The 27,300-nt window shown below is 40.9% G+C and overlaps 1 protein-coding gene across 4 annotated transcripts in view; it reads left to right on the top strand.

The window, feature by feature from the left end:
• The window catches only part of cyp39a1 (cytochrome P450, family 39, subfamily A, polypeptide 1), a 51,482-nt gene that overhangs the window by 16,012 nt on the left and 8,170 nt on the right, over positions 1-27,300 (top strand). For 2 of the 4 annotated variants that reach the window (XM_078542025.1, XM_078542026.1), the window contains exons 2-9: positions 2,089-2,224; positions 7,103-7,277; positions 8,229-8,378; positions 9,265-9,358; positions 12,988-13,083; positions 16,482-16,572; positions 23,838-23,971; positions 26,728-26,823. In XM_078542025.1, the coding sequence (XP_078398151.1) occupies positions 2,089-2,224; positions 7,103-7,277; positions 8,229-8,378; positions 9,265-9,358; positions 12,988-13,083; positions 16,482-16,572; positions 23,838-23,971; positions 26,728-26,823 (972 nt within the window). Of the gene's footprint in view, positions 1-2,088; positions 2,225-7,102; positions 7,278-8,228; positions 8,379-9,264; positions 9,359-12,987; positions 13,084-16,481; positions 16,573-23,837; positions 23,972-25,529; positions 25,746-26,727; positions 26,824-27,300 lie in introns of those variants that run through there. The other 2 variants (XR_013576617.1, XM_078542027.1) reach the window with 2 other exon arrangements.

The following is a 27,300-nucleotide window of genomic DNA, read 5'->3' on the forward strand; positions in this document are numbered from 1 at the left end:
ATTATGATGCATTAACATTATTTTGCAGCATTTTAGTGCTTTATTTTATTACTTGCAGGTCTGCAACTCCCTGAGGCAGCTGTCTGCCTTCAGGGAGCTCTCTGGAAGCACTCACCCATGTCCATGATGATGTCTTCGCCCGCCCTCTTCCCGCCTCTGCCCCGACAACGCAGAGCTTTTCAGCGCGCCTTTCATGCTGGCTAGCTGTTAATTGGCCAGCCAGCGTGAAATTGTAGTCGGGAGCCAATCGCGGTCAGGGTCCTGTTTCCCAACTGCTCCCGGGCCCACCAATTGTGCGTGCCCGACGAAGGAAAAATTCAGGCCTATATGTTTTAACAAGGTCCTCTCATTTCTCTAAATTCCAATGAGTATAGACCCAACCTGCTCAACATTTCCTCATAAGACAACCCCTTCATCCCAGGAATCAACCTAGTGAACCTTCTCTGAACTCCCTCCAATGCAAGTCTTCCCTCCTTAAGTTAGGAGACCATAACTCGAAGCAGTACTCTAGGTGTGGTCTCACCAATGCCATGTACAGTTGTAACAAGACTTCCCTACTTTTATACTCCATCCCCCCTTGCAATAAAGATCAAAGTATCACTCGCAATGGGCTTCTCTTCCCACTCTTTCACCATTATGTCTGGTGTCCCCCAAGGATCTATCCTTGGGCCCCTTCTATTTCTCATATACATGCTACCCCTCGGTGACATAATCTGAAGGCACAGCATTAATTTTCACATGTACACTGATGACAGTGTTCTACCTCACCATCACCTATCTTAACTCCTCCACTGTTGTTAAATTATTAGACTGCTTCTCTTACATTGGGTACTGGATGAGCAGAAATTTCTTCCTGTTAATATTGGGAAGACTGAAGCCATTGGTTTTGGTCCTTGCTCCAAACTCTGTTCCCTAGCTACTGATTGTATCCTCCTCCCTGACAACAGTCTGAGACGAAAGCAGCCTGTTTGCAATCTTCATGTTATATTTAACCCCAAGATGAGCTTCTGATCACATATTCTTGCCATCACTAAAACTGCCTACTTCCGCCTCAGTAACATTATCTGACTTTGCCCCTGTCTCAGCATATCTGCTGAAACCCTCATTCATGCCTCTGTTTCCTCCAGACTTGACTATTCCATGCACTGGTTTCCCATATTCTACCCCTTATAAACTTGAGGTCATCCAAACCTCTGCTATCCATGTCCTAACTTGTACCAAGTCTCATTTCCCTATCACCCCTGTGCTTGCTCCCGGTCAAACAACATCTTGATTTTATAATTCTCATCCTTGTTTTCAAACCCCTCCAAGGCCTTGCCTCTCCTTATCCCTGTAATCTTCTCCAGTCCCAGAACCCTCCAAGATATCTGCACTCCCTAATTCTGGCCTCTTGAGCATCCCTGATTTTAATTGCTCCAGCATTGGTGGCCAAGTCTTTGGCTGCCTAAGCCCCAGGTTCTGGAATTCCCTCCCTATACCTCTTTCCCTCTCCACCTCACTTTCATCCTTTAAGATAGACCTTAAAACTACTTCTTTGACCAACTTTTGGTCCTCTGATCTAATATCTCCTTATGTGGCTCAGTGTCATATTTGGTTTTATAATGCTCCTGTGAAATGAATTGGGATATTTTATTACATTAAAGGTACTAAATAAGTACAAGTTGTTGTTGTTATATGCTCCAGTTGTCCCCAGCAAGCCTGAGCTGGAAAGGTAGTGATCCAAATCAACCAGGATTTCTGTTCCTCTCTCCACAGATGCTGTCAGACCTGCTGAGTTTTTCCAGAATTTTCTGTTTTTACTTCAGATTTCCAGCATCTGCAGTAATTTGTTTTTATCTCAGGATTTCTGCCGTCAGGTAAAGACACAGTTCAGTTAAACTATGATGATCTAAAATCAGAGGAAGAATCATGAGATAAGCAAGAACATTCTTGCACTGACTGAGTTAGCTAACAAAGCCTTAAAAGCAGTATAAGTTGATAGCTCATTATCTATTAATTGTAATTGTATCTTCTCAATAATAAAATAAACTTTTCAGATTGTGCTCATTCGTTCTGTTACACTTTCTCACAAAATGTTTTAATTTGTAGTACGGAGCAGTTTATACTGTGGTAGCTGCTGGAAAGAGACTCACCTTTATTACTGAAGAGGAAGATTTTGAGATATTTTTTAGATCTAAAAATGTTGACTTTCAAGAAGCAGTACAAGAAGCTGTATGGCATACTGGTAAGACATAAAATGGAAAATGTAATTAAATGTATTTCAGTTTGAGATCACTCTAACCTGAATAGGTATTTCAGTCACTCAAAACTGTTCTGTCATTCTAATTAGGTCATGTTTCCTTTCACTCTGAGTCATATTTTGTGACCAGTTACCAACCCACATCACAATGTTGTGTGCGCTTTCATTTTGCTCATAACCTCTTGTGCGGAGCCTAATCAAATGTTTTCTGGAAGTCCATAAAGACAACATCCATGGCCTTCCTATCCACCCCCTTAAAAATATTCAGCTCCATTAATCAGAATGATCTATTATATATTATATATCATTTATAACTTCTTTGCACTTGTGTAAACTTTTGTCTTGTTACTATCTCTTACCTCATTTGTTGACCAGGCATAGAACTTTTACCCTTTTGTTGGGTGTACTGGGAATGCTTATGAAAGACTTTTCTGCATCATTCACTTTTTCTTGACCAGAACAAAGTTTATTTTTTAGAAATACGTCATTTTCAGATGCAAGATAAATTTTAGGCATCTGACTAATCAATCTGAGTCCCAGCTTTGGATTGTACCATGGAGACCATGATAGTTTATCCATTTGCCTAGATAATGAGTCCAATACAAATACATAAATTCATCTGCACAACAATTTGAAGGGTATTGTATTGAAACCTACTCCAAGGGTACAAATCTCTGGCTTAAAGTCCCTGTTCCAGTGGTCTGTGTGAGGATATTCACAATGTTGAAATATCTAGATTAAATATTGCATTTCCTAAGTTTACACATTTATACTATACAGTTATACAAAAGGGATCCACACTGTTATTTCATTTTTTACCAGCATTTTGCCAATTTCTTATACATGGATTTGCCATTCTGTAAAACATTATGCAATATATATACACACTTTTTTATGATATCATATGCACTGAGGTTCATGTGTATAATTTAGATCTTTAAACTTTTTTACACTATGTGTTGATAGTGCCTTAATGGGGGTCAGTTGTGCAGCATTTGAATTGGGTTCTATCAATTTTTCTTTTTCAATTTGTAACAATATTGAGTTTGATTGAAGACTGAATAATGGGAAGAATTAGATCTGTACTAAAGGACTTTAAAAATAGAATGAAAGTACTCCATTGACATTAAAATGAGTATACTTGGTGAATAGCTGATCCATCCGGGCCAGGAAAGATTTTGTTTGATCCTTGATCCTTGCTCTTTACTGATTTAATTGACCTCACTCTATTTGGTGACTGGGTAACAATTGATCTTGAAATCCCCAAGTTAAGGAGGAGAAATCAGCCAGGTCACCACTTCAGGAAGTCTGTTGTTGTCTAGTGTGAACGAAGGGTGACTACAGGATTGGGCTTGACTTTGTTGTTGACTGTAGCACAGTGGTACGGTAAAGAATCAATGCCTTGAGAAAATTAAAAACGAGGTAAAATATCCATATAGGTTCTCCTGATCTCCATTTGTTCAGGATTTCCAGGATTTTGAACCAGGAACAGTGAAGGAATGGTGATATATTTCCAAGTCAGATGGTGAGTGGCTTCGAGGGGAACTTCCAGTGGTTATGTTTCCATGTGTCGGCGATCCTTGTCCTTTTAGATGGTAGTGGTCGTGGGTTTGGAAGGTGCTGCCTAAGGAGCCTTGGTGAGTCTCTGCAGTGCATTTTGTGGATGGTACGCACTGCTGCCATTGTTCGTCGGTGGTGGAGGAAGTGAATGTTTGTGGATGGGGTGCCAATCAAGTGAACTGCTTTGTCCTGCATGGTGTCAAACTTCTTGAGTGTTGTTGGAACTGCAATCATCTAGGCAAGTGTAGAATATTCCATCACACTCCTGACTTGTGCCTTGTAGATGGTGGAAAGATTTTGGGCTGTCAGGAGGTGAGTTACTCACCGCAGGATTCCTAGCCTCTGACCCGCTCTTGTAGTCACAGTATTTATATGGCTAGTCCAGTTCAGCTTCTGGTCAATGGTAACCCCTGGGATGTTGATAGTGAGGGGATTCAGTGATGGTAATGCCATCGAATGTCAAGCAGCAATGGTTAGATTCTCTCTTGTTGGAGATGGTCATTGCCTGGCACTTTTTTGGTGTGAATGTTACTTGTCAGCCTCAAGCCTGGATATTGTGCAGGTCCTGCTGCATTTAGACAAGGACTGCTTTAGTATCTGAGGAGTTGCGAATGGTGCTGAACATTGTGCAATCATCAGCGAACATCCCCACTTCTGATCTTATGATGGAAGGAAGGTCATTGATGAACCAGCTGGAGATGGTCAGGCCTTTTGAATTATTATTGGAGATTAAAATTTTTTTTTTACCTTTTCTTTCCATCTGTTATCTATCGCTCTTAATATCATAATTCTTTCCCGACTTTTATTTCATTTTCTGTACATGATTTTACATTGAATTAAATATTTTAACCTCCTAGTTCAGACTCTGTGTGATTCAAGAAAGATTCTTCAATCTGATTGGCTTAAGAAATACTCAGTTGCTTGCCCTGTTCAAACAGGTCCCAGATCCACTGTAGAGAGTGCAGTAGTGGCCTCCCATGGACAGTAACTTGCTACTGAAAAGCCCATAAGGTGTCTGTGCTTGACTGCAAGTGCGGTGAACGGCAAGTGCCATTTGTTCACCATGAAAAGGGAAATCCAGGCCAACTTGTTTTAAAATTTATTTTCCTTCCCAATGACCTGGCTGAGATTGAGATTGGGGCTTCATCATGTGAGAATTTGTGACAGTGAATCCTGTAATAATAAGATGCAACTAGCCACTACTCAAATATTCTGTGTTCAAATACACATCCATGTAGTTTCTGACGATAGAAACTTTGCAATTTATTTGAAAAAACAAAATATTAATTTCTAAAGAAGGTTTTTGTTCTACCAGAGCTAAGGGTAAGAGTCATTGGATTTAATTAGATAGGCATAATTTTAGAATGGTGGGAAGGCATTCAATCCATCATTCTTCTGCCAGTTCTTTGAAAGAACTATTCAATTAGTATATTTTCCCTGCCCTTTCCCCTTAGCCTTGCAAAATTTCCCCTTTGAGTATTTATCTAATTCACTTTTGAAAGCTATTATTGAATCTATTTCTACCACCCTTTTGGGGAGTGCATTCCAGATCATGACGACTTGCTGTGTAAAAATAGTTTCTCTTTATTTCGCCTCTGGTATTTTTGGCAATTACCTTAAATCTGTGTCCTCTGTTTACTAACTTTTCTGTCACTGAATACAGTTTTTCCTTATTTACTCTCATCATAGAGGTATACAGCACAGAAAAAGGCCCTTCGGCCCATCGGGTCTGCGCCGGTCAAACAAGCACCTAACTATTCTAATCCCATTTTCCAGCACTAGGCCCATAGCCTTGTATCCCATGGCATTGTAAGTGCACATCCAAATACTTCCTAAATGTAATGAGGGTTTCTGCCTGTATCACCCTTTCAGGCAGTGAATTCCAGGTTCCCACCACCCTCTGGGTGAAAAAATTCTTCCTCACATCCCCTCTAAACCTCCTGCCCCTTACGTTAAATCTATTCCTTAAATATTCCTGCCACTCAGCCAATTCTGGATCCAATTTGTCAAATTGCCTTGGATCCCATGCGCTCTTACCTTCGTTATCAGTCTCCCATGTGGGCCCTTATCAAAAGCCTTGCTGAAGTCCAAGCAGACTACGTCAAATGCATTGCCCTCATCTACACACCTGGTCACCTCTTTGAAAAATTCAATCAAATTGGTTAGACATGACCTCCCCTTAACAAAACCATGCTGACTATCCTTGATTAAACCCTGCCTCTCCAAGTGTATCAAAACCCCTTATGATTTTAAACATTTCTATTAAATCTCACCTTAACTTGCTCTGCTCTAAGGAGAACAACCCTGCATTCTTTACTCCCTACACATAACTGAAGTCCTGCATCCCTTGTACAAATCTAGGAAGTCTCCCCTCCAACCCCGAGGGTCTTGACAACCTTCCAAAGTATGGTGCCAGCAATTGGACTCCAGCTGGAGCCTCACTAGTGATTTATAAAGATTTAGCAGAACTTCCTTGCTTTTATACTGTATGCCTCTGTTTATAAAACAAAGGACCCTGTATGTATTTTTAACAGCCTTCTCAACTTGTCCTTCAAAGATTTGTGTATGTACACCTCCAGGTTTCTGTGTTCCAGCACCCTTTGTAAAATTATACCATTTAGTTTATATTGTCTTGCCTCTTTATTCCTACTAAAGTGCTTCCTCGATTCTCTTGAGGGTCTCCGAACCACGGCTTACGCTGTGATTTTACCATGGGGCAGGGTGAGGAGGCAGGCCCCAAGTCAGCCTCAGCTGAGACAGGGATTGAATCCTGTGATGTCTGAAGCACATGCTAGCTGTCTAGCCAACTGAGCTAACATGCACCCCCTGCCCCTCTTATTCTGCATTGGATTGCATCTGCCATATGTCTGCCAATGTTACCAGTTTGTCTGTGTCCTCCTTTAGTTTATTACTATCATCCTCACTATTTACCTCTTTTCCATGTGGTGTATCATCTTGAAAACTTTGAAATAATGCCCTGTGCACACAAGTCCAGGTAATTAATATATATTAGTAAGCCGAGCGCTCCTAATACTGATCCCTGGGGGAACACCGCTTTATACTTCCTTCCAATCTGAAAAACAACCATTCACCATTACTCTCCCTTAACCAGTTTTGTAATTACTCTGTCACTCTCCTCTTACTCCCATGGGTGTCATATTTCCTAATAAGTCAATTATGTGGTACTTTATTAAACACCTTTTGAAAGTCCATCTGCACATTTACTGCATTACCTCCATCAACTCTTTCAGTTACTTCATAAATATAATAAATTTATAAGATGTTTTTATTACTTGTCAACAGCTTCTATTAGCAGAAAGAGTTTTTATAAGAGCCACATGACAATTCATGACATGTTGAAAGGGAGACTGGCTCCATCTAGATTGCACCTGTTTTCTGCTAATCTGTCCAAGGAGTTCTGTGAACATCTCATGTACCTTGGAACCAGGGGCACTGATAACTTGTATGACCTCATCTGGTAGGTAACTGCAACCACAACTTCATGCAAAAAATGCTCTGGAATGTTCACATGCTACAAATACCAACTTCCACGTTTGTCCATCTCAACTATGTCATAAAATTGCTGATTTTTGTAAATGCTACTTTAACCTTTGCAAGGCTTGGAGATATCCTGCATATTTTTCAAAACTATACATTGTGCTATTGAGAGAGTGTACATGATGAGGACACCTAGACAGAGTAGGCTGGCCTGATAACTAATGTGTAATGAAACCATTCAATTTTCTTTCAAACAGTGGAAACAACTTAATCTTAGGGAGCCTTGTCCGACAACTTAGAGCTATATTAGACCCTAGATCATCTTGGTGACTCTTTTGTAAACCCTGTCGAATGCAGCAATACTTTTTTGAATATGAGATGCCCAAAACTGTTCCAATATGGCCTCAAACATAATGCAGAAAATATATGGTGACTTATTTGGACACAGCCAAATGTTTGCATCTCAGTAGTTGAATGCCTTTGATAACAACTTCTCATTGAAAGACATTTGTCCTTGTTATGCCACCTAACGTACAAAAAGACCAATATTACCTGATGCAAGAGTTGTAAAAAGTTCTGATGGAATCACCATCAATTTATTTTCACTGCGTAATTTAATGGGAATATTGACTGCCTTATTTGAACTCAAATATTTGCATTTGTGTTTTTTTCTTGTTTCAGAAGCACTGTTATTCACAGGGACAAAAGCCTCCTAATGTAACCTTACACAGTTACACAAAATTAAGACTGTCTTATTTCGCAAAAATAAGATTAAGAACATAAATAAACATGGCTGGACCTACATCAAGCCTAGCACATGATTCTTTTCAATAAAATAAAGGGTCATGTTATATTTTTATATAGAATTTTATTTTTCAGGAAATAATGTAATCCTTGTACAAGAAATTCATTTTTCTTCACTTATTGACAGGCACAGTATGTATCCTGCAGTTGTGAACAACCTGTTTGGAAGAGGCATCTGCCCAACCGATAGGAACACAGTTAGAGAGTTTGAAGATCACTTCCAGAAGTTTGATAGAGATTTTGAATTTGGTTCCCAGTTACCAGAATTTTTACTAAGGTAAATAATCCATTCTATTTGATGCATGTTTTTGGAGTTAGAATTAGCAGGGATGAATTTTCTATTGGGGTTCTCATGCTTATTCACTGCAACTTTAGCTGCAAAATCCTTAGAAACATGGTGTAAACGGTGAACCTAAGTAATTTAAGCTTCAGATCTAGGATATATTAAGCGCTCAATAACTCTGAATGTCAATTGTTGTTCTTATTCCAGCATTGTAGAAATTTACCCACAGAAGGTAACCATTTTTCCCATCGCGTCTGTGCCAGCCATAAAAAGGATGTCCCACTTCCTGGGGGATTCTTAGTCTGTAGCCATGTAGTTTGCATGGAGGTGCATGAAGTGCATATTCAAGTAATATTTAAATATGAGGGTTTCTGTTTCACCAGCCTTTTGTGCAGTAAGTTGAAGACGCACACCATTCTCTGTGTGAAAAATGTCTCCTCAACTCCCTTCCAATCCTTCTACCAATTATTTTAAATCTATGCTTTTGGTTATTGACCTCTCTGCTAAGGTCCTTCCTATCCACTCTTTTTAGGCCCATTATAATTTTATAAACCTCAATTAAATCGTCTCTCAGCCTCCTCTGTTCTAAAGAAGACAGTCCCACCCCATCCAATCTTCCCTCATAGCTAAAATTTTCCAGTCCTGGCAACATCCTCATAAATCTCACCTAGACCCTCTCTAATGCAATCACATCTTTTGTATCCTCTCTAGTGAGATCACATCCTGGTAAACATGGCAGACAGTTTCTGTTAGACATTTAATGACTATCATATTGATAGTCAGTGTAGTGCAAAGGTTTCCATGACAATCATGCAGCGACCCTTCTTCATCTAAATAAGTAAAATTCTTGTCTGCTTGTCATTCCAACTTTTATCTGCAGAGACTGGGCTAAATCCAAGCACTGGCTTCTGTCTTTATTTGAACGCATTGTAGCCAAGGTTGAAAAGATGAAACCCGCCGATGATAGCTCAAAGGTAACACCGGAATTTCTGTAACATGAACCTACCTTAAAGTAAACACCACCAAAACTGGATCTGTTTATTTGAGTGTAGTAAGCGTATTAAAACATAGAAACACTATTCTGTATGCTTCCGGTTTACACTGAAAATATCCTATCATTCAGGCTGGATTACAACTGAATAGTGTTTAAATGAATCAGTAAGATTCGGTGAGGCGTTGGTGATTTTATTATATATTAAAATAAATTCATAGAATCATTTATTATATTGAAACAAATTTTTCAGCTAATTTCAAAGTTGAGAAGCTGATATAGGTAGTGCTCACTGACCTTGTATATTTCAATTCTGTATAAATTTTGATGAGCCAACAAACTGGCATATTTTAGGGAAAGGAATACTATATCGCTTACACTGGAGTAAGAATATTGATACAAGTTTTCTCTGTAGTATATATCCCTTCCATGGATTTTTACCTGACACTTTTTATATAGAACCCTGTTCCTTTCATCTTTACTGATCTTAGTTTAACACAGAAATGTGGAATATACTGTCAAGTAAAGCAGATTATGATGTTTTAAAAGAGCTAGATGAACATTTGTGTAGGAATGGATTGAGGACTATGACAAGAATGTTGCTGCTAGCCTACACAACATTCAGTGATTTCTATGATGATCCTTGGGTTGCCTGGAGCTTGGAAATGCCTTACCAAAAAGTATTGAGATCTGGAATGAATAATGTAGAATGTAAAGTTAGGTACATATTCTCTTGATTTCTCTTTGTGGGAATAGGGAGAAACTTTGCAAAATCTTTAAATATAATGGGGTGCATGTCATCTATGGCAAGGAATGGCTTTCTTGTTTTGTGTTTTTTAATGTTTTTATCTGCTTTATTGCTGGGATCATTTCATCATTTCAACAGTTTTATCTCCTAACTATATTTACTTTATACGAGCTGAGTAGCTCAGTTAGTGCCACTCCTGCCTCTGAGCCAGAGAGCCTTGGGTTCAAGTCCCACTCCAGGGCTTGTTGTCTAATGAAGGAGTGTTCATGCAGCCCAAAGCACGCTGTCAATCAGCTTGTACAATCCAATACTCCTCACCATTCTCCAAGGGAGACAAGAGTGCAAAAATATGCAAAACAAACAATTTACATTATATCCAAATGTGTACAAAGACTTATACGTAAATGGAGAAAGGGCCACAATTTATAATCTAATTAAAACCATTGAACCCTGTAGAGTTCTTAAACCCATAATACTGTCTGTACTTACAGCAGACAATGAAACTGGGGTTGAGTACAAATGGAATTGCTGGTGGAGTGACTTGTGAAAAGTATTTTTGTCACTAGTAAAGTAATTCATTTATTTGGGAAATATTTAATGAGAAGGTATAACTTTATGTGACATCAGTGTAATAAATTGTTTCTTTTCTGGTAATCAAGAGTTAGTGGCACTTTCTAACTGAAATTAAAAATGCATCTCTGCATTGGCTGTTTAACATGTGCAGAGATGTCAATATATGTTACGCAGCTTTTGTCTGTGGAAACATATTTACATAATGTTTTCATTTGAATTGGCCTTACTAAAAGAAGACAAAGTGATAACTGATTTTTCTTTACATTTTTGAATCTCCACATTTTAACTAGTTTGGTTAGCCTAGTATAATCACAATGAATATCTGTAATTTCTTATCCATGTGAAAGCTTTACCTCTGAACTCTGATTCTTTCCTAGCGTGATGTCTTACTTGGTTCTTATTTCAATCAGTTTGTTTTCCAGTGGTGTACTACAGTGTCAGGGAATATGAACATACCACCTATGAGTGCTATGATAGGTTCACTATTTGGCATTTGCTGTAAATAATTAAACTCTCAGTAGGTCAAAACTATTTCATGCTATTGTGTAGGACGATGCATTACTCGTAAGAGCAGAGGCCATAAAGATTAATGTGAGTTATCAAATTCAAAACAACATCTGGGAAGGAAAATGACTTCTCTAATTGTATTGAAGAATGAGGTGTTACAGACAGGAGGGTTGTTAATTTAAACAGCATTAATTTCTCCGTTCACCAGCCATCCATTAACAGAAAGGTGTTTTGATTTATTTCCCTCTTTTTTAGAGTGGCATATTTCCCAATCCTTCGGCTTTAGTGCGATCTAATTTTCTATTAATAACCCCACAGCAAACTCAAGATAGGATGAACTCAAAGGGTTACTTTATTTGCACACACGCAAAATGCAAAAAGGGGGTTCACAATGTCCCCGTCACTTTCAGATAGTAAAGAGAGGGATAGAGAAAAGAAAGATTTACAGTACAGAGGCCACAGAGGAAAGAAATGTTGTTTTACGTGGGTTCCAGAGCCCAGGTTCAAAGTCCAGTGCGGTATCACTTCACGGAGATCAGCGGGCTGAAAACCAATGTTGTAGAGTTCACTTTTCTGGTGGTGTTGACGTCATACAGTGAGATAGGTGTGCAGAGATTATTCAGTCTTCTAGGTGATGGCACAGAATTTCCGACAGATGGAAGTATAGATGGAGCCAGGTGTCCAACCTGGGCCAGAGCTCCTTTTCAGTGAGGCTGCCAGTTGGATGGTAAACAGCAGACTGAGCTTCTCAGTTCAGCAAGGCAATATTACTGCTTCCACAAGCCAGAGGTCCATGCCATACGACTCCCACCTGTCCAGACTGTCTTTGACAAAGGATGTGTATCTGTCTTCTAGGTCCCTGAGATTGTTAAATGTGTCAACAATTCAGAATTGAAAGGAAGGTTGCGGGGCCCCTTGTCCTAGCAGACAAGCAGGCTCCTTCCTGTTGACCAGCCCGGGTTATGAAATGCAGAAGGCCTTTGTATAGCTCTTTTTGAATTTGGCCTGTGCAACCCACAAGAGGTCATTAGTGGCTACCCAGAGATAATGATGTGTGAGTTTCCCAAAACTGGCAAGCAGCTCCTTTTGTTCAGGGGTCATAGACAGACATAGATTTGGCCATTTTAGGGATCTTTGTTCAGTTTTATTAAAATCTGAGAAAGAGCCATAAGGATATATATATTTATAAAAATATACAGTGTGAGATCTCAGTCCCTCACAGTGGCTTCCAAGATTTGTTGTCATAATTTACTCCCAGAAAGTATCACTAAAACACATTAGTCTTCAAGTATCTTATAATTCCTAAACGAAAATAAATTCACATTTTCTATTTTTGTCCTCCAATGTGGCCATTACTTAGTTCTTGTATATGAGATGAAAAGACTGTTTGGGAAAGAAATATGCAACATAAAATCTTATTTGTGGTTAGTGTTCTCTATGATTATCTTTGTCATCAAACTGCATTCTTCTTGCAGTAATTTCTGGAGCTTTAGTACTTGGAAAGGAGGTTACAAGCATGGTAACATCTACAGGCATCTTGATACCATGGACTAGCCAATAACTGATAAAATAACTCCTTGTGAAAGATGAATTTCAGTTAATTTTTGACCTGATTTCTTTAGAAAGTCAATTTTGTCCTTGCTGCTGTTAATACCTATTCTGTATATATGACATTTTCTGGGGATGGAACTTCCTATTCCTGTTTAGTCAGTTTTTTCTTTACTTTGCAGTTAAAGTATTATTATTTAAGTAGTGTTAACACCATAAATTTATATATTTTCCAGACTTTGTTGCAGCACCTTTTAGATACTTTGAATGGGAACTCTACTGCTAATTACAGTTTATTGATGCTCTGGGCTTCCCAAGCCAATGCACTTCCTGTGAGTACTATATTGAAATATCAGCTGACATTTTCCTACCCAAATAAACCAACCAAAATGCTAGCAATTGTGAAATTATCCAGACTTTGGGATGCCTATGATGCTTGGTTTGCCTGACCTTCAGAAAATCTGAACATTGTATCAGTCGTGGCTCGGTTGATGGCACTCTCACCTCTGAGTCACAAGGTTGTGGGTTCAGGTTCAACTCCAGGATTTGAACACAACAATCTAGGCTGCTACTCCAATGCTGTACTGAGGGAGTGCTGGACTGTCAGAGATGCCATCTTTTGGATGAGACCTTTAAATAAAGTCCTGTCTGCTGTAAGGTGGATGTAAAAGATCCCATGGCACTATTTTGAAGAAGTGCAGGGGAGTTCAGGGGAGTTATCCCTGGTGTCCAGATAAATATTTATCCCTCAATCAACATCACAACAACAAATTATCTGGTAATTATCATATTGTTCTTTATGGAAGTTTGCTGTGCATAACTTGGTGCCGCATTTCCTGCATTACAATTGTGACTGCACTTCATGGAGAGAATTTTTTCCCCGTCGGTGGGGGAGGCCAATTAAGGCCCGCCCAGCATAACGCGCAACCGGAAGCGCTGAGCGCTCCCTGTGCGGGCGGGGGGAGGAGTCTGACCCGAGGCCTGCACTCTTTCACACATGCGCGTGTAAGAGCGCAGAAATCTCCCTGAGGCACAAAGCCGCCTCAGGGAGATTATTTTCTTTATCAAAATTTTTTTTAAAAATAGATAAAATTATTCAGACATGTCCCCTCAGGTGACAGTGTCACATGAGCTGGGACATGTCAATGAATTTTAATTAAAAAATTTATTTGATTTATAAAGCCTTCATCATACCTCATCCCGCCCGTGGATGAGAGTTCATGATAAATGTGAAAGCCACCTGGGTTCTTCGTCTGCCCAGAGGTTGGATAGGCAGCCCTGTTAATTGTTTCAGTTACTTTTTAAATGGCCTTAATAGGCCTTTGACATTTTGGCGGGCGTGCAGCCGACTCCGCTGCGCGCCCGCCAAACTGAAGATCAGAATGATGCGCGGTGACGTCGGGACGCACGCCCGACGTCATCGCGCATCATTTTACACGTCAGCAAGCAGGGCCTGCCCCCGCTCGCCGACCAGAAGATTCAGGCCCATAAGTACTTCATTGGCTATAAAGTACTTTGAGACATCTGGTGGTTGTGAAAGGTGCTATATGAAGGCAACCTTTTGCAATCTGAGTAAGAGATTGGTTGCAAAGTGCTTAGGACCAATTTATTTTTAGGATTCAAGTTTTGTATTTTATTTAGAATAAGTTTTTCAGCTACAGGTATGTTTGGAACTAAAAGTAGTCCTTCCTTTTGAGTAGGATTTAATAGATTAAATTATTCTAATTTTTTAAATTTGTGATTTAAATGTGAGCATTATTGGAAAGGCCAGAATTTATTGCCCATCCCTCCTTGCCCTTCAGAAGGTGGTGGTGAGCCGTCTTCTTGAACCACACATCTGGCTTATGTACACCAGAGTGCTATTATAAGGGAGTTCCAGGATTTTAACTGAGCAACAATGGAGACATATTTCCAAGTCAGAATGGTATGTGACTTGGCGGGAAGCTTGAAGGTGGTGGTGTTCCCGTTCACCTGCTGCCCATGTTCTTCTAGGCAGAAGAGATTGTGGGTTTGGAAGGGGCTGTCAAAGGAGCCTTGGCGAGATGCTGCAGTGCATCTTGTAGATGGTACACAGTGCTGCTACTGTGTGTTGGCGATGGAAGGAATGAATGTTTAAGGTGGTAGATGGGTGGCAATCAGGCAGGCTGTTCTGGATGCTGTCGAGCTTCTTGAGTGTTCTTGGAGCTGCACTCATCATCCAGCTAAGTGGACAATATTCCATCACACTCCTGACTTGTGCCTTGTAGATTGTGGACAGGCTTTGGGGTATCAGGAGGTCTGTTGCTCACTGCAGAATTCCCAGCCTCTGACCTACTCTTGTAGTGATAGTTTATATTATGGCTGGTCAAGCTTCTGGCCAATGATGATTTCCCAGGATGTTGATGGTGGAGGATTCAGCAATGGTAATGTTGTTGAACATCAAGGGGAGATGTTTAGATTCTCTCTTGTTGGAGATAGTCATTGCCTAATACTCGGTGTGTCATGAATGTTTTTTGCCACACATCAACCCAAACCTGAAATGTTGTCCAGGCACAGACTTCTTCAATAAGTTAAGAATGTGAAGTTTTATAAGATGGTTAGGTTTTAAACTATCTCTTTTAGTTCAGGGTGTAAAGGGAACATGTGACCTCCTGCATGTTCTGCCCATGATAAGCCTTTACCATGGGGACAGGGGGCCCAAGTCAAGTTCTGTTGAAACCTAAGCGTTAATTCTAACACCCCAAAAAAAAGGCAGAAGCAGCTGGCCTGGCTTTGGGCAGGCTTACTGTCTCAGAGACTTGAGACAGAGAGAGAGAGTATGTCCTGGAGAGAGAGAGAGACAGGGACAGCAGCTGTTGAGGTCAGTAGAGGGAAAAAGGTTGTTTTCTCTGTTAGCTACCAGATAGAATGCAGGCCGGAGAATGTTCTCTGGTGGAAGAAACGGAACCCATGGAAATTTAAAGGATTTGGAAGATTCTTCCTGGTGTGTCAGGAGAAGGAATCACCAGAGTGAGTGGAAATTAATTTGTTATTTCTCAGAAGACTGAGGGAAAGGATTTTCGACAGTCACTGGACATTATGGCAGAGCAAAATGGGGAGAAGTGAGCCAATTGGAAGCTGGGGGTAATTTTGGACTGCTTCCTGTAAAGACTGCAATTCTGCGGAGACCATGCTTTAATGGATAAATGTGGCGTGGGGTTTTCGAGTGTGTTAAAAGGCTAATAAGGAATGTCTTTTCTGTACCTTAGTGTATTAGTTGCCTACTAAATAATGTTTAGTCAAGGTTGATTTTAGTTTTTTTTAATACAGTAAAAGTCTTAAAATGTGAAATCTTGTTATGTCACTTTGAGTTGATCACAAGGAACATCCCCATTTCTGACCTTATGATGGAAGGCAGGTTACTGATGAATCAGCTGAAGATGGCTGGGCCTAGGACACTACCCTGAAGAACTCCTGCAGCGATGTCCTGGAACTGACATGATTGGCCTCCAACAACCACAACGAATTTCCTTTGTGCTAGATAAGGCTCCAACCAGTGGAGAGCTTTCCCCCTGATTCCCATTGACATCAGTGCCACTGCTTTCAATTTTAATTGATGACCTAAGATAGACGAATCGGCTTTGCTTATGTTTAATCTAATAAAAGGTGCTTTGCTGAATTAGCTGCAGATGTTCCACTACTCCAGTACTTGAGCTATCAAAAGTGAACATTGTGCATGTATAGTATCATTGCTGCTGTTGCTCTTTTCCAGATCACATTCTGGACTCTCGCATTTATTATTTCAAACCCATTTGTTTACCAGACTGTTATGAAGGAACTCTGTTCTGTCTTTGGTGATCAAGGTAATTGTTTAAAAACTTGACTGGAGAATACGAGCATTTTGATTATCATAGATTATAAGACGTAATACATAGAAGTCAGTCTATTTTCCAAAAATGCTATCCATATTACAAAGGTACAGATTGCCCTGTGATTTTCCACAATTCACATCAAATGTATGTGGTTCTGATGCATCTCTGATGTTCATTTCCTTCACTAACAGTGGTTTCCTGACCTACGTGACTTTTACTTCTCTATGGGAAAAAAACTCAAGTAAAGGTGACTTGCTAAATGTGATATATCAATGCAAATCGTTGTGAAGAATATATACACATTCACACACGCAGTCTTAAGCCAAATAAAAACGTTCAGGGAGAGGATTCCTCAATGATTTTGGACTTGTGTAGAGTCATGGAATCTTACAGAACAGAAAGGACCCATTTAGCCCATCATGCCTGTGTTAGCTCTTTGAAAAAGATACGCAATTAAGACCCACAACTCACTTTTCTCCCTCAAACTCTGCAGATTAGTTCTCTATAAATACGCACCCACTTGCCATTTGAAAGTTCCTATGGAATCTGATTCCAAAAGCCTTTAGGTAGTGTCATAACAACCTTTTGTGTGAAATTCCACTTCATTTCCGCTCTCGTTCTTTTGCTAATTAATTCAAATTTATGACCTCTAGTTGTTGGCCCACTTGCCAGAAGGAACAGTTTCTTCCTTTCAGAAATTTGAACACCTTCACTAGGCCTTCCCTTAACTTTCTCTGTGCGAAGAAGGACAGACCCAAGTTGTCCAATCTCTTTACATAACTGAATCCCCCATCCCTGGTATCATCTTGCTAAACCTCCTCTTTACTCTCACCAAGGCCTTGACATCTTTCCTAATGTGTGGCACCCAAAACTGTACACAATACTTCAACTTAGACTAAACCAGTGATCTGCAAAGGTTTAGCATGGCTTCCTTGATTTTGTATTCAGTGGCTCTGTTTACAAAACCAAGTATCCAATTCATTTTATCCACTGCCTTCTCAACTTACTGTGCCACTTTCATAGATCGGTGAATATGCAGCACCCCATCCCTTCAAAGGAGTACCATTTAGATTATGCTGCATCTTCATGCTATTTCTCACAAAGGGTATTACTCCATAATTAACCATCTAAATTGCAACTGCCATGTTTCTGCTTGTTTCACCAGTCCACCAGTCTGTCATGTGCTCCTGAAGTTTGCTACTATCCTGCTTACTATTTACTACTTTGTCAAGTTTTGTATAATCTGTAAACTTTAAAATTGTACTCCACATACCCAAGTCCAGGTCATTAATGCTGGGTTGTTTTTTGGGTGCCAATAGGTAGTGTGAATACTAAAACAAACTTGGCTGCAGTAATTGTTTTTTTTTTAATTCATTCATGGGATGGGGGTTTCGCTGGCTGGGCCACCATTTATTTCCCATCCCTAGTTGTCCTTGAGAAGGTGGTGGTGAGCTGCCTTCTTGAACCTCTGCAGTCCATGTGGTGTAGTACACCCACAGTGCTGTTAGGAAGGGACTTCTAGCATATTTACCCACTGACAGTGAAGGAACAGTGATATATTTCTAAGTCAGAATGGGGAGTGACTTGGAGGGGAACTTCTAGGTGGTGGTGTTCCCATCTATCTGCTGCCCTTGTCCTTCTAGATGGTAGTGGTCGTGGGTTTGGAAGGTGCTGTCTAAGGAGCCTTGGTGAATTCCTGCAGTGCATCTTGTAGATGGTACACACTGCTGCTACTGTGTGTCGGTGGTGGAGGGAATGAATGTTTATGAATGTGGTGTCATTCAAGCAGGCTGCTTTGTCATGGATGGTGTCAAACTTACTTGAGTGTTGTTGGAGCTGCACTCATCCAGGCAAATGGGGATTATTCCATCACACTCCTGACTTGTGCCTTGTAGATGGTGGACAGGCTTTGGGCAATCAGGAGGTGAGTTACTCGTCGCAGGATTCCTAACCGCTGACCTGCTCTTGTAGCCACAGTATTTATATGGCTAGTCCAGTTCAGTTTCTGGTCAATAGTAACCCCCAGGATGTTGATAGTGGGGCATTCAGTGATAGTAATGCCATTGAACATCATGGGGTGATGGCTAGATTCTCTTGTTTTGCTTTTTTTTTGAGTTTTCACATTTTACTTTGCAACTATTATACATGAAGGCACAGTACCACAACAGACCAATGTACAAGATCTTCTCATGACCAGCATCTGAAGAGCCTTTAAATTGTTGGTCTTAGAAAAAGATGTATAAACAGAAGCATCAGAGTCCATTTGCCATGTAAGATTCAACAAAGCCTGATCAGCACTGCATCTTCAGCAGTTGTTCACCTGGACCTTTGCCTCATTTTTCATCTTTTACACTTCAGCCTGCGCATACACTTGTTCCACTACTTAGCTCTCATGCTGACAAGAATCTCAAAATCCCAGAACCAAAAGACAGAGGCGCGCTCAGCTCGTCCGAACATACAGGCCTCTCTTATTGAAGATGGTCATTGCCTGGCAATTGTGTGGTGTGAATGTTACTTGGCACTTGTCAGCCCAAGCCTGGATATTGTCCAGGCCTTGCTGTATTTGGGCATGGACTGCTTCAGTATCTGAGGAGTTGCGAATGATGCTAAACATTGTACAATCATCAGCGAACATTCCCACTTCTGACTGTATGATGGAAGGAAGGTCATTGATAAAGCAGCTGAAGACGGTTGTGCCGCAGACACTACCCTGAGGAGCTCCTGCAGTGATGTCCTGGAGCTGACATGATTGACCTCCAACAACCACAACCATCTTCCTTTGTGCTGGGTATGACTCCAACCAGCGGAGAGTTTTCCTCCTGATTCCTGTTGACTCTAGTTTTGCTGGGGCTCCTTGATGCCACACTCAGTCAAATGCTGTCTTGATGTCAAGGGCAGTCAATCTCACCTCACCTTGGAAGTTCAGCTCTTTTGTCCATGTTTGAACCAAGGCTGTAATGAAGTCAGGAGCTGAGTGGCCCTGGCGGAACCCAAACTGAGCAGGTTATTGCTAAGCAAGTGCCGCTTGATAGCACTGTTGATGACCCCTTCCATTACTTTACTGATGATCGAAAGTAGACTGATGGGGCGGTAATTGGCTGGGTTGGATTAGTCCTGCTTTTTGTGTACAGGACATACCTGGGCAAATTTCCACATTGCCGGGTAGATGCCAGTGTTGTAGCTGTACTGGAACAGCTTGGCTAAGGGCGCGGCAAGTTTTGGAGCACAAATCTTCAGTACTATTGCTGGAATGTTGTCAGGGCCCATAGCCTTTGCAGTATCCAGTGCCTTCAGCTGTTTCTTGATACCACGTGGAGTTAATCGAATTGGCTCTAGACTGGCATCTGTGATGCTGGGGACCTCCGGAGGAGGCCGAGATGGATCAGCTACTCAGCACTTCTGGCTCAAGATTGTAGCAAATGTTACAAACTAATCTTTTGCACTGATGTGCTGGGCTCCCCCATCATTGAGGATGGGGATATTTGTGGAGCCTCCTCCTCCAGTGAATTGTTTAATTGCCCACCACCATTCACAACTGGATGTGGCAGGACCGCAGAGCTTAGCTCTGATCCATTGGCTGTGGGATCACTTAGCTTTGTCTATTACTTGCTGCTTATGCTGCTTGGCACGCAAGTAGTCCTGTGTTATATCTTCACCAGGTTGACACCTCATTTTTTTATGTGTGCCTGGTGCTGCACCTAGCATGCCCTCCTGCACTCCTCATTGAACCAGGGTTGATTCCGTGGCTTGACAGTAATGGTAGAGTGGGGGAGATGCCAGGCCATGAGGTTACACATTGTGCTCAAATACAATTCTGCTGTTGCTGATGGCCCACAGCACCTCATGGATGCCCAGTCTTGAGTTGCTAGGTCTGTTCGAAATCTATCCTATTTAGCCCGGTGGTAGTGCCACACAACACGATGGAGGGTATCCTCAATGTGAAGTCGGGGCTTTGTCTCCACAACGACTGCAGTGGTCACTCCTACCGATACTGTCATGGACAGATGCATCTGTGACAGGCAGGTTGGTGAGGATGAGGTCAAGTATGTTTTCTCCTCTTGTTGGTCCCTCACCACCTGCTGCAAACCCAGGCTAGCAGCAATGTCCTTTAGGACTCGGACAGCTCGATCAGTAGTGGTGCTACCGAGCCACTCTTGGTGATGGACATTGAAGTCCCCCCACCCAGAGTACATTCTGTGCCCTTGCCACCCTTAGTGTTTCCTCCAAGTGATGTTTAACATGGAGGAGCATTGATTCATCAGCTGAGGGAGGGCAGTACGTGGTAATCAGGAGGTTTCCTTGCGCATGTTTGACCTGATGCCATGAGACTTCATAGGGTCCAGAGTCGATGTTGAGGACTCCTAGGGCAACTCCCTCCCAACTGTACACCACAGTGCTGCCACCCCTGCTGTCCTGTCCCACCAGCAGGACAGAACCAGGGATGGTGATGGTGGTGTCTGGGACACTTGGAAGATATGATTCCATGAGGATGCCTATGTCAGGCTGTTGCTTGACTAGTCTGTGAGACAGCTCTCCCAATTTTGGCACTAGCCCCCAGGTGTTAGTAAGGAGGACTTTGCAGGGTCGACAGGGCTGCGATTACCGTTGTTGTTTCTGGTGCCTAGGTCGATGCCGGCTGGTCCGTCCAGTTTCATTCCTTTTTTGAGACTTTGTAGTGATTTGATACAACTGAGTGGCTTGCCAGGCACATTGCTGTGGGTCTGGAGTCACCAGGTAAGGATAGCAGATTTCCTTCCCTAAAGGGCATTAGTGAACCAGATGGGTTTTTACAACAATCGACAATGGCTTTATGGGCATTATTAGACTTTTAATTCCAAAGCCTGAATGTTTCCCACATCGGGCAGGCTTGGCGGGAGCGTGCGGGGGTGGTTGCGGTGCCGACCGCTGCCGGGGATCGGCTCGGCACCGCGATTTCATGCAGGCGGGCCAATTAAGGCCCGCCTAGGGTGGATCATGAGCAGTAGCGCTGAGCGCTACCTGTGCAGATATGGGGAGGAGGAAGAGTCAGGTCCAGTGCTCTTTTGCGCATGCATGTGAAAGAGCACTTCAATCTCCCTGAGGCACGGAGCTGCTTCAGGGAGATTGAAGTGCTTTTTAAAGAAATTATTAAAAACATCAAAAATTTAACGCAACATGTCCCATCTCATGTGACTGTGTCACATGAAATGGAACATGTTTTTATTTTTCAAAAAAGTTTTTATTCAATTTGTAAAAGCTTTAGGAAACCTCATCCCGCTCGTGGATGAGGTTTCCTAAAAAACGTAACGGCCGCTTGGCCATTTCGCCTGCCCGCCAACCATTAGGTTGGATGGACAGCGTAAATTTGGAGTTAATTAGTTCGTTAATGACCTTAATAGGCCTTTCAATTATCGAAATTTTGCAAGGCAGCGCGATGACATTGGGACGCACGCACGACATCATCACATGTCATTTTACGTTCCAGTGTGTCAGGCCCGCCCCTGCATGTAAAATTCTGGCCCAGATTTTTTTAAATGAGTTCAAATTCCACCAACTGCAGTGGCAAGATTTGAACCTGGATCCCCAGGGCACTACTGTGGGTCTCTGGATTACTAGTTTAGCGACAATACCACTACGCCATCGCCTCCCCCTCAGCTGGCCCTACAATATAGCATGGACTTGTTCTGCAATGCATGCAACAACTTTGCCCTTATGATCAGCATGAAGAAAATTGAAATAAAGTACCAGCTTGCTGCAGGAAAACCCTATCTCGAATCCAAGGTTTCAGCCCATGGCCAGAAACTGTCAGCAGTAGATACTTTCACTTATCTCAGCAGCACACTCTCTTGAGCTGTCTATATTTATGACAAGAAACATGCAAGAATTGCCAAAGTGTAGCCATTGGTTGCCTTTGAACAGCTTGGGAACAAAGAGGAGTAAGTCTGCCTACCAAACTGAAAGTCTATAGAGCAGTAGTCCTGCCCACTATGCTCTACGCATGCAAAACTTGGACTGTGCACAAGTGTCATGCCAAGAAGCTCAACCACTTTCACTTGAGCAGCCTTCAGAAGCTTCTGAAGGTCAGATGGCAGGACAAAACACTAGATACTGAGATGTTTACCCGAGCTAGCATGCCAAGCCTCCATACCATATTGAGACAATCACAATTGAGTTGGGCTCGTCATGTAGCCAGAATGCCCAAAATGAATCTTCTATGGAGAGCTTGAATCTGGGGTGCGTTCTCATGGTGGTCAAAGGAAGTACTACAAGAACACGCTGAAGGCTTCACTTCAGAGTTTTGACATTGACTTTGAATCCTGAGAGAAGATCGCCCAGGATCGATGCATCTGGTGGTACAAAATAAAAAACTCCTTTGAAAGCAAGCACATATCAGAAGCAGATAGAAAATACAAGCAGAGGAAATCCCAAGCCAACAACTCACCCACAACTCAATTGTCTGCAATATCCTATACTATTTGCTGTAGAACCTTCCAAGCACAGATTCGGCTTAGCAGTCACCCACCGGAACCCCACCAAACACTGCAGAAGATGAACATGGTCATCTTCGCCTCAAAGGACAAATAAGAAATCAATTTAATAAACAATTAAAACCAAGATCAACAGATTTAAATATTTAATCACAAGATTAATTAGGAATCATTTCTAATTGCGTGACAGCTCTAATTGTAATGTTTTATTGTAACAGTAGCATGCGTAAGCCTTGAGTGTAACAAATTTTTGATCCAATACAAAACACCTGGAGTAAAGGGCAAGGCTCTCTGTTGACCAGCAGAACAAGACGCTGCTAATTTTTATCATGCAAATTGTTGTTTCTGTTTCAAATACGGTATATTATTTGATCTTCTATTAATTGGGACTGGAAATTTGCATAAAATTAATTGAATTATAATATTAGACATGTATAACAATACACAAACTGAAATGTGTACAAAATATACCGAGCAGTATAACAGTAGGCGATAACATTATGTAAACTCAGCAGTAGCATGACTGGTGTAGTTACCATGCAAATATCACATTAGTTTGCACTGCTCAGTTGCATGAACTTTACAAACTTGTGAAATTTTCACACCCCTGTGATCCCAATAAAAAAGTGGCAGACACTTTCATCGGTATATACTAGGTTGACTTTCATGGTTTCTGTACCTGCTGTTAGAATTGTGTGTATGATATTACTGTTGGATTCAGGAGAAGACTAGATAATAAGAAAAAACTCCAGGTGTTGCATCATGTGTTTTCTTTTAAAATTTCCTCAGGTAATAAAAAGATCCAACCGGAAGAAAGTGATCTACAGAAGCTCTCATACTTGAAATGTTGCATTTTAGAGGCAATTCGTTTGCGAGCTCCAGGGATTATAACTAGAAAAGTAGTGCAACCTTTAAAAATTAAAGTGAGTTATATATGCTATTGCTGCTTTTATCCAAGGAATGTGTAGGGAGGTACAAATCGCATAGGCTGCACTGAGAACTAACATGGAAATAACACTGAGACCTCTTGAACTTGATTAACAGAAAACTGCTGTCATTGCAGGGTCAAAAATGTGTTGGTAGATTTGCAAACCTGGAATTCTGGGAACAAGGGAAAGGTATTAAGTTACTAAAAGAGCAACTGGAACGATAAAAGGATTAGTCACACGGACAAATCTATTGAAATCAAATATGATAGATATGTAGAGAAAACACAAAAGACAGATAAGGTACTCACATAAGCAGTAGAATTCAGATTTTACAGAAATAAGGTATATTTTATTGTTAGAACGTTACTCATAACCAATTCCTTGTATGGCATCAAGGCTTATCTTTTATAAGAAGCAGGATAAATATCTGGTTGGGAATGGGATTGGTAATTACTGGGCTAAGTGTAGACTAAGATTTATCAATTCATCCATGGGATGTAATGGTTCCTGTGGTTTGGGGGTAGTGAGAAATATTTGTCTGGAGAACAGACAGGATAAGATCATGGTGATGTGAGATTTACACAATTTATAATCTTTGCCTCAGGAGATTAAACATATGGGATCGACTCCCATAGGATAAAGATATTGTACGTGATCTGTGGAAAGAATGTTCTTGATGGACGAAATGGTATCTTCTCATTTGATGCTTTCTTGTGCCTTGTGTTAAAATAAATATCTCACTTATGTAAGTTGAGCCCATGCATAAAATGAACAAAGTGTTAAGTTCAGAGCCTTTTATTCACTCTGGATGGTTTTGGCTCTTGTGTCTTCGATCCCTCTTATGGGCAAATCGGAATGCTGTGTACCTTCAAGACTGTTCACTGTAACCTTGAGATGAACTTTCAGTTATGTGCCTGGAATAAGGATCAATGTACCCCTGTCTCATGATTATTTTTAAGTTACTGGAATTTACCTCATATCTCCACAGGATCTTGCATTCCAATCTTTAAAAATGATAGAGTATTGTTTAACCTTGGTATAAGATGAAAACTTATCAATCATTAAGGAAATAATCTAGGAATGACAATACAATTATACGTTCACAGTAAAATGTCCAATATCTAAAGTTTTAACTGGGGGACAAAAATAGAAGAGTAGCAATCTAATAAGCATGAATTCCCTTATATAGATAACATTTATATAGGAAATCCTTTTCTTTCTTGCAGTCTTTCTGTGGGCAAAAAGCTAATGTGCCTGATCTTTCCCTGTTAAGGTTCTAATTAGTTAACCTATCTTCTACCATCTGAGTTTAATGAACAATCCAGTAACATGTGTATCCTTCAGCTAGTTACCATGGTTTAATTGGATTTTCATAACTGACATTCAAAGTCAAAAATAATTGGCTGTCAATAAGTCACACAGTCAAGAATGTGTTTGTTCAAAAGTAACTTCATCCTCCCAGCAAGCCTACAGTTCCAAAAACCAGTCTGAATTGACCTCACATCTGTATTGCATTCAGCTTGGACATGGATTTGCTTATTTAGTACCGCAGGCTGGCTTTAAACTCCTTCAGCCTGATTTTAACTTGGGGACGGAAGTCAATCAAACATCCCTTTGGCAGGGTGAGGCACAGGAGACTTTAACTCCCCTCCCTCATCTCTACTGGCCCTAACAATCTCCTGCTCAAAACCATTGGAAAGCGGCAGGAGGTTGGCGGGAGGTTGGGAAGCCGTCACCAAGGACCGAAGCAATCATCCCTGGCATCCAGGTAAATTATTAGAATGGGTCGGGAGAGGCTTGCAATTAACTGAGAGGAGGGAAGCCCGGAGAAAGGGAGCTCTTATGGGCCCCACAAGCAAAGTGTTTTTTTATACAAACCACTTACCTTTTTGGGTTTCTTGCCTTAGCTCTCTTTTCCCGTTAGGTTGACCTGATGGGGAAGCCACAATGGCTTCAGGAAAGCAAGTTAAAATGGAACTTACAGGAAGATATTGTAAAGTTGGCTACCTGCCTGCCTGATTTCCAGTGGGGTAACCTCACCCCCTTATGTTTTGTTCCTGGATTTAAAAGGGACCTAGTCAGACAAACATTTTGTTGCACAAGTCATTTTTCCATTTTTGTTACTTGTGACAATCATATTGCACAGGTGAGAAAATTCATCACTAATTCAAAAGAAAAAGAGGTGAAATATCTCAGATGTGCACAGTACAGTGGATGTCAGAAGCCCAGATTGTAGATTTGAATATTCTAAAACAAAAAAATGCAGGAGTGACCCTGATGGCTCAGTGAATTCATCCAGTGAGGAGCTGCTCAGTAGCGATTAGGGAAATTTCATGTGTGATCCCACTCTTTGCTTAAATAGCTGATTCAGCCAGTGGGAAGGTACGTTGGCCTCTTTATCCTTGGATTAGAAGGGGAAAGTCGGTCAGAGACCCTGCTCTTAATGACCATCTAAGAATCCTTCTGGAACTAAGCTAGAGTAGAATTTGACTGGGAAATGTATCAGGCCTAGCCAAGAAGCTCCCATAATTGAATATCCTATGACAACCCACACATTGTATAATAGTCAGTTTGGTGAGATACTGGATGGTAGCTAGCACCAATGCAACCATAACCCAACACTATCCTGTTGAGGGAAAGCTGATTAAATGCCTCTAGGAGAGCAAAGGAAGAAAATACAAATCATAAAGATATTTTCCAAAAAAAAATTGCACCAGTAATTGCATAATGGTCAAATCTTCTTCATTTAGAACTACATTGTTCCTTCTGGAGACATGCTCATGTTGTCAATTTACTGGGCTCACAGGAATCCCAAGCATTTCCCTGAACCTGAAAAGTTTCTTCCTGTGAGTATATTTGAATGAAAGCATTTTATTGCTGATTATCTTTGGATTGTGTGTATTAGAAATATTTCCCAGTGCCTCATATCTACAAAGCAAATAGAATTTTGAATCCTTTGGAACAGTAGTAGTATTTTCACATTAAAGCAGGGATAGTTCCTTCACTGCAACAAAAGCAAATTCATAATTCAGAGTGACATTAATGGACAGCAATTAGGAATGCCAGTAAAGTATGACTATCAATTTCTGAGTTATTTTACAAAAAAATTTAGCCATATAGCAGTTTATTTTATTGTGATATTGCTGCTTTGGAATATACTAGAAAATATGATGGTTAAATCAGGGTCAGATATATTGGGGCATGACACTAATAACTGTTCTGCAGTTGTGCTAATTTTTCTATTTTCCACATTTCATTGTCCTGTACTTAGCTGCTCCCTTATCTCTTCTCTGGAATTTTGTTGTCAAAGTTAGATCTTAGCT

The sequence above is a fragment of the Cetorhinus maximus genome, chromosome 5 (genome assembly GCF_964194155.1).
Source record: "Cetorhinus maximus chromosome 5, sCetMax3.hap1.1, whole genome shotgun sequence".
Classification (NCBI taxonomy): Eukaryota; Metazoa; Chordata; class Chondrichthyes; order Lamniformes; family Cetorhinidae; genus Cetorhinus; species Cetorhinus maximus.